The 10637-nt window shown below is 42.7% G+C and overlaps 1 protein-coding gene across 1 annotated transcript; it reads right to left on the minus strand.

Annotated features, from left to right (window-relative positions):
• Positions 1-683: 683 nt before the first annotated feature.
• LOC121579625 (HIV Tat-specific factor 1 homolog) lies at positions 684-8237 on the minus strand. Its single transcript, XM_041894376.2, has 10 exons — positions 8186-8237; positions 6585-6749; positions 5573-5777; positions 5427-5474; positions 3927-4081; positions 3560-3723; positions 3341-3437; positions 2938-3027; positions 1743-1880; positions 684-1495 (listed from the first exon to the last, which is right to left on the minus strand). The coding sequence occupies exons 2-10, from the start codon at positions 6747-6749 to the stop codon at positions 1184-1186; spliced, it is 1374 nt and encodes a 457-aa protein (XP_041750310.1). The 5' UTR covers positions 8186-8237; the 3' UTR covers positions 684-1183.
• Between the last annotated feature and the right edge of the window lie 2400 nt (positions 8238-10637).

Genomic DNA, 10637 nt, shown 5'->3' on the forward strand with positions numbered 1-10637 from the left:
TGGGAGGAAAAGGAAGTCACGTTATACACTTTGTTCCCCTCTCTTCTCTTCTTTATTAACCATTTGGGCACACTACATCTAATCACAAGTATTGAGGCGTTCCTCTCCTCCACGCTAATTGGTTGCCATTCTTAGACTTGAGGGTGGGGATACAACCACAGATCTCACGTGCAGGCTCACCCAACATGCTTCCCATCTACACACAGAGGGGCATTGTGACGTGAACGTCTGGCTTGTCAGGCTATTCATCTAAGATTTTAAAAAACATTACTTGAAGGTGGACTATCTGTTACACTTAGAGGATGGGGCCAGCAGCATTTTGTGTGTGAAAGACAATAGCTGTTGGCATAACAGCGCATTAGGGCACATTATTAAGAGGCTGCACGTGAGCTCGTCTGGAAGCTGGATGTGTGGGTGACCTTGACGCAAGTGAATCTGCGTTCAGTACAGCCAGCCTGCTACTTGGAGAGTAGGCTGATATCTAGCTCTCCCTCCCACACTGCCAGAAACACTTTCCACTACTTCCCCAGTGCTCCCCTTTCTAACATTCCACAACTCTATTGTATTATGTAACTTTTTTTCATGAGACGTTCACACACACAAAACAGGTCTACTGCCTCATGGCAATAGCGACACAGAAATCAATAATATGGGTGAAAGATTACACACAATACCATGCATGGTTGCCATTGGTAACATTGAGTTTATTTTCCATCTCAAAACAAATCATGACAAGACAGGGTTGAGTTTCAGCTTTAAGGTTGAAATCGAGTCCAGTGCTATATTTAAGAGAGACAATGAGAAACATGGATGTAAACCCTTTCAGTTTAAGACCTCTCCAAAGCTTGGTCCCTAACTGCATATCCATTCCAGATGACTCAAATCAAGACCAAGATCATTTAGTTCATTACACAAATTCCTAGTATAAAAGACATTAAAGTGATGTTGCAAATGATTGATGTCAATCAATAAAACAGGTAATTGTGGCGGGAAAGAATTGAAAATATACAAATTACTTTTTTTTATTCATCGCTAAGTATGCAACAGAGTATTTCCATCCCAATAGCCCTATTCCTCAGTGTGTCACTCTCCACCGATCAAACACTGAGGTGTAGGGCAGTTTAGCAGATGTCCTTTTATATGTTGAACACAAGGAGATGTACAGTGATGTCTGTGTGTCTGTCTACGTGTCTTCTTCATCACTTCCTGCCAGGCTGCTGTCAGTGGAACTTACTTCAGCGTCCCCAGAGGTCTCTGGTTCCACCCCAGGGTCTACTGCTGCCTTTGCCCCTGCTTCCTGGCTCTGAGAGTTGGAGGGCTCTGTCACAGATCCCTCTGCCTTGCTGGATGACTCCTCTGTGGTTGTGGTTGGTTTGTCTGGTCCCTCTGTACTTCCTGGCGGTGCCCCCGGCGGAGCAGGTCCCTTGCTCCCACCCTCTAGGTAAGCTGCCCAGCCTTTCAGTCTCTCCTCTCGCTCCCTCGTGGTTTCCTCCACCTATAGACAGACAGGCAGACAGACACACGTCAACACAGTTATATTCACTATGGAGGTGGTTGCTATGTTCCCGGAAACAATTCACGAGGTATTAAGCCTCTCTGTTATCTTTTAACGCGATAGTGACCTAACAACTGTACTATTTGACTCCACTGATCCGGCTCCTGTCGATGCCTCTTCATGAGCCCCATCTGTGCTGACATGTGGGCCATAGCTGCTTCTAATGTGGCAACAGCATGGTTCTTACCTGGTAGTCAGTGGATCCATCCCACAGCTGTGCTGATAACTTCTTGCCCCCAAACCAGCGGCCGTCCAATGCTATCTGACACACGTCTGCATCCTCTGGCTCTTTGAAGGCCACCGAGGCCACTCCATCAGGATGTCTCTATGGAAGACATAGGACCATGTCACTAGTTAGGTTTCCCTCCAATTACAGAAAGATTTTAATGGGAAAAATCGAAAATGTGCATTAAGAAATATGCACATTTCCCCACCAGAGGTGTTTCCATCAAACGGACTGGTTGCGAATAAAAAGCAGTACACAGTGATGTCACATCCGGTAAAACACCCTGTCGCATAAACTTTGATCAAACTACTGCATGTTTCTATTGCATTGATGACATGGTAGCCTACATGACATTATGGATAAGAGCATGTCTATTTGGAAGCCAAGCACCGATCATCATGTCACCAGCATACAAATATGCTGCTGACATGAAAATGCAGTCAAACCCACTGTGCCCTTTCACCACCCTGTGTCACCATAACTTACTTCAGTCACTTCAACTGTATATCCTAATAACCTTCATGGTTATCCACCTCGTAGTAGTGGGAGGACAACACAACATAGCATCGCATGACTCCAAGTTTACTTCCACAAAATATCTATATTTAGGCAAAAAAGCATTTCCACTGCCATTTGTTGCATAATCTCAATGACAAAAAACGACCCACCCATGTAGAATATATGTGATGTTTTTATGCAACAGGTATTTCATTGCATAAAAATTGTTGGATAGAAACATGGCTACTGTCAGGACACTAAAGATATGGTTCCCAATTTACACCTTATGGAGGACATGTTTCGGATTTTGGAGTGTGTTATTTTGCTTTATAAACTGGGTGGTTTGAGACCTGAATGCTTATTGGCTGACAGCTGTGGTATATCAGACCGTATACCATGGGTATGACAAAACATGTATTTTTACTGCTCTAATTACGTTGGTAACCAGTTTATAATAGCAATAAGGCACCTAAGGGGTTTGTGGTATATGGCCAATATACCACGGCTAAGGGCTGTGTCCAGGCACTCCGCGTTGCGCATAAGAACAGCCCTCAGCCATGGTATATTGGCCATATACCACACCCCCTCTGGCCTTATTGCTTAATTATACCAAAGTGACAGAAATTAAGTGAGCTGATTCCCATCAGCAGGCACTTACATCAAAAATGATGACCTTCTTCACCTGACCAAATTTCTCACATTCTGTCCGCAGGTCGTCTCGGTACTCATTTAACACCAGGGGGTCTTCCTGTGGGACAGAGATACAGGACATAGCTTTACTATAGTGCAGAAAAGGAGTGGGGGTGAAGTGTTGGGATGTTAAACTAGAACACAACCATTCCTGATCTCTGATGGAGAAAGACGTAAGCCTGACTCCCTAAAATACCACAGTGCTGTCGATAGAAAGGGGTCTAAATCAGTTGAAATGAGTCATTGCTCTGGGGGGTATTTGCTGTCCTCACACCAGTCATCTATATCTATTCACACCAGCTCTTTGTGGTCATGTGTGTTGATGTGAGTGAGCGAGCGAGCGAGAGAGAGAGAGAGGGGTATTTGCTCACCTCAAAGTCACTAGGGTGGAACATGTTCTGGATAATGAGCACACGTTCATGCCTTTTGCGCGCCTCCCCTTTCTTCTCTGGCCTCCAGTCCAGCTGCCTGTCAGTCAGACCAACGGTGAGAGATGAGCCACACAAAAGCCAAAAAAAAGGGACACCTACTGGCCAACTGCATTGACATGTTCCAATTCCAGTTCCAGAATTTAGCAGGAGGGGACATACTTCTGCTGGGCCTTCATCCTCTTGCGGTAATCCTTGCTCTTCTTCTTCTTCTTACTGGCGTCGTACTGGCCCTTGAGCTCGAACCTGGCAGCCTCCACATGGAGCTGATAACCCCTGATCTCTGACTCGTCAATCAGCCGCTCAGCCAGGGCTACGGACTCCTTCTGCAGGGGAGGGGGAGAGGAGAAGCTTTACACCCCACACAACATACACACATCCTCTCATGGAAATAGACACATAGCAACAAAGAGATCCACGCAGACATTTCCCACTAACACCGTGAGAACACTAATCATCTCGATTACACTGCTCATAAGATCAAAACACACACAATTAACCGTTACACCGCTAAGCCCAGAGCACTCACCTTTAAGTAACAGCAGAGTCCGTCCCCTTTCTGGTTGCCCTGGCCGTCCTTGTAGAGTTTGACTTTGTACTCCTCAGAGATGGGGTCCCTCATAACAATGCCACACTTAGACATGAGCTCAACAAACTCCTCCGTGGTGATGTCCGGTGGAAGACCTGAGGAATAGGAAAGAACTTCCCTGACTGAAAGGACAGTAGGAACTTGCCTGAACAATGCCTTTATGCCTAAACAGTGCAATTCAACTGTGTTGATAGCCATCAGACCTGGGTTCAAACTACACATGTATTTAAATATTTGCATCGCTTATTTTCTGTGTATTTGAGTATTTTCAAATACACTGGCCAAAGCACAGCCGAAAACAACTACTTACATTTGAAGTAGTTGTAAATACATGCCAATACTTTCAAAACTTATTTCCAAATCAGGGACCAAGACTGCGACCATTTAAATCGCACCACCTCACTAAAGACGTCCTATTTTTTGGGAGGCTAAAACCATGATTTGTAATGAAAGTGTCTTCCTACCGCTGTACCTGTTTCGCTGGGGCCTGATACTGTGTCGAGCGAGACTCTCTCCTTTCCCGGGGGGAAAATGCTCCGAGATAATTTTTGTAAAAACATTTAAAAATCCAACTGCGTGGAAAACACAGCTATCCTGTTGTCACGGTTGAAGAGAGGAGGTTCTCAAAATGTTTTTTCAACTCTCAATTTTGAGCTCAATAGCAACTATTTTACAACCAACATATTTGATATGGCTTTGAGATACGGAGCACACAAAATGGGCAATGGCCATTCCGATTGCATAGGCCTCATTGGGTAGTAGCATAGGCTATAACATTTTTTGGGACATTATATTTATTGTTAGATTAATGCATGGCTACTAGCAGTGGGTATTATATTATATTTAGTGCTAGCGATCTAGCTAATGTGTTTTGAGTTTCCATTTACTCAGGTCGTGAATTAGCCTTTGATATTAGTGCACATAGATGCAGGCAAATAGATTTATATTTAACAAAAATAAATCGGAACATTCTGGAGCCCTATTTTAACAGTAAAATATAACAACAAAAGCCTATTGTCAACCCAAAATTCATGACATTCGCTGGATTAGGTTGCACATCAAAATATTTTTAATCACAACATGTTAAATAAAACAACTTATTTTTTTAATACCATCTCATTAGTCTATTACACATTTTAATAAAGCACTGTGAATAACTTTATATGATGATTACACATGTTTTCTATTGAGTGACGCTGCAAAAAACATTGGTGCAACCTAATCATAGGCCAGTGCCACCAGGAGAAAATGTTAGTCTGGAGCCCTGCAAATAAATTCCAGTATTCAACTACTTGTATTTTCAAAGGAACTTTGTCTAAATAATTGTTTCGAAATGTATTTGAAAGTATTTAAAACTTATTTGAAAGTACTGTATTTAAAATACAGTAAATAGTATTTGAACCTAGGTCTGGTAGCCATATCCAGAGAAGGGAGACTTACCTGACACGTACACATTGGTATTCTTGTCTGTTTCCACATCAAACCAGGCTGAAAAGACAATGATGTTTGTTTGAGTATTCCCTTTGAGGATACACCAAGTCACATGTTGATTTCATGCTAAAACATGTATGTAAAACATCCTGTACCTGCTGCATCTGCCTTCCTTTTCTCCCCTTTCTCCTTTTTGCCCTCTTTCGGCTGTTCTGTGTCAGTGCGCTTCTCTGCTTTCTTCCCCTCCTCTGGCTTGGCTGGTGTGTCTGTGTTAGGTGTACATGCAGCATTTGGATCATGCTCCCCATCCTTTGTGAAGCCGTAGTTAGCTTGATATGCAGCAAGGAAGTCCTCTGTTATCTGGACGAGAAGACCAGAATTACCCCAACCACTATTTTTAAACATATTCTCACAAAAAAAGGTGATTCATGAAAACTGACATGGGGGCATGGCAATTCTAAAAGTTCTAGAAACATAACATTAGAACATTGATGGGCAACTTTGATGGGGGTGGGGGCCACAAAAAATCTGAACTCATCATGAAGGGCCGCAGTGGCTCATGGGTCCGTGTACCCACATCCCCAATAGTTTCCCGCAATTCTGTCACATTTTGCCATGGGGCGTAGAATTTTTTTTGCAGTTTTAAAGCAAGTTTGCTGCAATTCTACACATTTTGCCATGGGGCGGAGAGAAAAATGTGCAGTTTTATAGCTAATTTCCTGCAATTATACACATTTTGTCATAGGATGGAGGAAAATGTTTGATCATCAGTTATATGATAACTGATGATCAATGGGCCCCACCACGGTTGGTTATTCGACAAGCTTCCTACAATTTTAGATAGCTGGCCGCTAGACTAATCTACCAATCTAAAAAAGTTTGCTGACATGGGCTAATTGAATGACTGCTGATGCACAAGCAAATTTCGAAATTGCACCTTGTGAATTATATTATTCTAACTCTCAACAGTCAGTTGAGAACCTGACTGAGTTCCCAAAAAATAAAATATATATACTTTTTTTGGGGGAGGGGGGAAATTGGTCCGCAAGCCTACAAAAGGGGGGCCGCATCCGTCCCGCCAGTTGCCCATCCCTGTATTACAACATCAAGTTGTTGCAGACAGAAATGTAATGTTTTAGCTAAGCAGAAGACGTGACGGTAACACACTTTAGGAAACCATGCTTTCTTGTCATGGTCCCAGTCATACACTGTCCCATCCTCTGGGTCCACGAAGGTGTTAGGGTCAGCTCCGCCCCCCTGTCTCTGGCCATACAGCTGCTGCAACCGGAGCTGCTCATGGAACTCCTTATTTCCATCAGTATCACCACTCATCTAAACAACACAAGAAAACACAGGTTGTGACAGGAACATTGAAGATCTTTCTTGTGTTGAGGACGTGTTGTTGAATGGGCAACTACTAGCTAGAATAGTGGGCCAACCATGTTAGCTAGCCAGCCAGCTAATAATTTAAAACAAACGTAAGACTTGTGAACTGTCAAGTCAAGATTTGTAGCTAGCTAGCTGTGGACAGCTAGGTGGTTAGCTAACGTTAGTGAACTAGCTAGAAATCTATACTGAACAAAAATATAAAGGCAACATACATCAATTTCAACGATTTTACTGAGTTACAGTTCATATAAGGAAATCAGTCAATTTAAATAAATGTTTTAGGCCCTAATCTATGGATTTCACATGACTGGGCAGGGGTGCAGCCACGGGTGGGCCTGGGAGGGCATACGCCCACCAACTTGGGAGCCAGGCCTACCCACTGGGGAGCTAGGCCCAGCCAATCACAATGAGGTTTTCCCCACAAAAGGGCTTTATTACAGACAGAAATACTCCTCAGTTTCATCAGCTGTCCGGGTGGCTGGTCTTAGATGATCCCACAGGTGAAGAAGCTGGAAGTGGAGGTCCTGAGCTGGCGTGGTTACACATGGTCTACGGTTGTGAGGCCGGTTGGGCGTACTACCAAATTCCCTAAAATGACGTTGGAGGCGGCTTATGGTAGAGAAATGAACATTCAATTCTCAGGGAACAACTCTGGTGGACATTCCTGCAGTCAGCATGCCAATTGCGCGCTCCCTCAAAACTTGAGACATCTGTGGCATTGTGCTGTGTGACAAAACTGCACATTTTAGAGTGGCCTTTTATTGTCCCCAGCACAAGGTGCACCTGTGTAATGCGCATGCTGGGTAATCAGTTTATTGATATGCCACACCTGTCAGGTGGATGGATTATCTTGGCAAAGGAGAAATGCTCACTAACAGGGTAAACAAATTTGAGAGAAATACGTTTTTTGTGCGTATAGAACATTTCTGGGATATTTTATTTCAGCTCATGAAACCAACACTTTATAATGTTGCGTTTATATTTATGTTCAGTATAGTTAGTGAGCTACGTTAGCTAGTAGCCCATGGCAGCTGCGTGACTAAAACTGAAATCAGACAATGAAAAGTATATTATACACATCTTTATAGGTACTAACGTTACTCATATCTAGTTAATTGACTAGATCTAGCTAGTTAGCTTTGATTATTTATTTTAATTTTAGCTACTAACGTTAGCTGACAATCAAGCAAGTGTGCCTTGTTAGCTAGCTAACGTTAACAAGTTCTGCTTGATGTGTTTAGCCAGGAATTAGACTAGAACATAACTTTACATAACGAGCCAAGGGGCAGCAATGCTTATATTTGAAGATCAATTAATTGTATATTTGTATATTGATTAGTTAGTTAATTCAACGTTAAAACATTAGCCAGCTCAGCTACCTTTGACGGTCCGCCGCCAACGATGACTGAAGATACACTTCCGGTGTCAAAGAACAACTTCTGGTAGTCATAAACCCATAGAGTCATGGCTAGAAGGCATTGAGCTTTTGTCAACTCAAAACGTCAAAAGTGTTTTAATTTTTTTTGCATTTGAGCTAACCCTAACCATTTTCAAACCCTTAACCTAATTATCCTAACCTGCTACGAAAAGTGAAATCTGACGTAAATATTACAAAAGCTGGATCCCTTCTAGCCAAGACCTCAACATGTGTCGTCACCAGGGGAGAACGACTGTCTCTCAATAAAGCCACGAAGTTCAAGGCAGACCGTGGTACTGCAGGCAGGCATTGTTTGCAGAAAACAGGATCCCCCATTATAGTATGGGCAAAGATGGTGGTAATGGTAATTGCAATAGTCTGTAAAAATAAAGGACAAAACAATTACTGGTTGAGGTCGAAACGCGAAGTAGACAGCCATCGGCCCTAAACCCTCAGCCCTTGAATTACGTTTTACATCGTCACATCCGAGTGAGCCTTAAACGTTCTTCGCCCAAGCAACAGAGAGTGATAATCTGAGAGGCAAAGTCCTTGGTGGAAATCTTGAAATTGAGCCTAAAAACAAACAACCAACCTGAAGCTATTGATGTACCTAGCAAGCTAAGGTAGCTAGTACTCATGTCGGGTAGCCAGCTACAGTTACCCATAACTGGCTAGCTAGTTTGATCGTTTGGTTATTTATTCCAAATATAATACATTTTATGTTTATGAAGTTAGCTAGCTACGTTTTATAGGCTCCTATGAGTCTGAGCCACTTTGAGCGTCATATTCCCATTTGTCTCCGCTAAAAATCAATGTCATATATATATATATATATATATTTAGCTAGCATCATAATTTTGTTTCACATGCCAAAAAATGCTGCGTGTTAATTTCATTTAACACTTTGCGATCAAAGTTGTTCACTCGCTCCCTCAAGGTAAATCGAGGACCAAGGGGCAACTTTTATGAATTGGACCGTCATTTAAGATGGCAATCTCACTGCATCCGGTTTCAACGGAGATTCCCGAGGAAAAGTGCTAGCGCTAGGGCTGAGGGGGTAGAAATAACACGATTGGACCGCCGCCATTGTATATATGAATGGACAAAGCCATCGATCACGTTACACCATTCATTCCTATGTGAAGACTCAATAGCTAATTGAAGCCAAATTAAGTCGGTTAAAATGGGGTCTCATGGAGACATAGGGAGCATTCCTCTTCCAGGCGTTGCTGACGCATACCAGATCTTACAACGCCTGGATAGGTATTTTAAGTATCAACTAACCACAACATATGTTATAGCAATCTGTCAGTCGATGACACAGTCGATGACGTGGCACGCGACCATTGGTTGATGCATGCAACGTCTAAGCGGTAACTCAAGTTGAAGGCCGACTGTGGTACTGCAGGCTGCTATTAGCAACTAAATTATCCTCATGATTTCTGTCTAAAAAAATAATCTGTTCATAATTAAATTGGCAGGTTAAGAGAACTAACGTAGCAGGTTAGGATAATGAATGTAGCCGGTTAGGATCATTAATGTGGCAGGTTAGGAGAACTAACCTAGCAGGTTAGGAGAATGAGGTTAAGGTTAGGAAAAGCGTTAGTGTTAGGCTTAGCTAAAATGCTGCAAGGAAACAGCAAGCAGCCACTCAAAACGGTCTTGAATGGAAACCAATCTTCCCAATTAGCTGATAGGTTTCCATATATACACCCACTTATGTTGATCCTCCCACTTATTTCGCAATGCCCACTTTTAGACACACTGCACATATGCAGCCACCCATGACTCTAAACATGCCGCATACTAGAGTGGAAAAGTCTAAATGTAATCCTTGGGACATCCTGCCAGAGATACTCTAATGACGAGATGGTCCAAGTATGGGTAAGTGCTTACGAATGATGAATTCATAACCAAGTGGGAAGGTGGTAATTACCAGTTGTGAAGTCATAAATACCATTTGGATGCATTCATGGGGTGAGTTCTAGTGGTAAGCCTAACGAAGCCGGCTGTAGACGAAAGTCAACGAGTGAAGTCAGGCGAGGTGCATCTGCGGCAGCCGAAAGTCGGACACTAGTGGTTTTCCAACAGCAAGGCTCAGATCAACATGGCAGTGTCAACATAGCTCCTATTGTTTATAAAAGTTTTTCTGTATAAATGTCGAAATAAACTTTTCTTTACCCCCATATCACACACTCACAAACTGAAAACATAACGTGTGTACAATTAATTAGTTAGAGCGAGGTCTCAAATATCACTTTCATGTGTATCCCCTGTAGCTTTAGAATCGTTGCAAAGTTGGTACCTGTTTCAGTCATGTCTTTGGCCACATTCACATGGGTCAAACAAAAACACCATAATGATTGATTGACAAATAGTGCCTCCAACAATGCAGGTGATGGCTGCATGGTGCA

Source organism: Coregonus clupeaformis, chromosome 13 (genome assembly GCF_020615455.1).
Source record: "Coregonus clupeaformis isolate EN_2021a chromosome 13, ASM2061545v1, whole genome shotgun sequence".
NCBI lineage: Eukaryota > Metazoa > Chordata > Actinopteri > Salmoniformes > Salmonidae > Coregonus > Coregonus clupeaformis.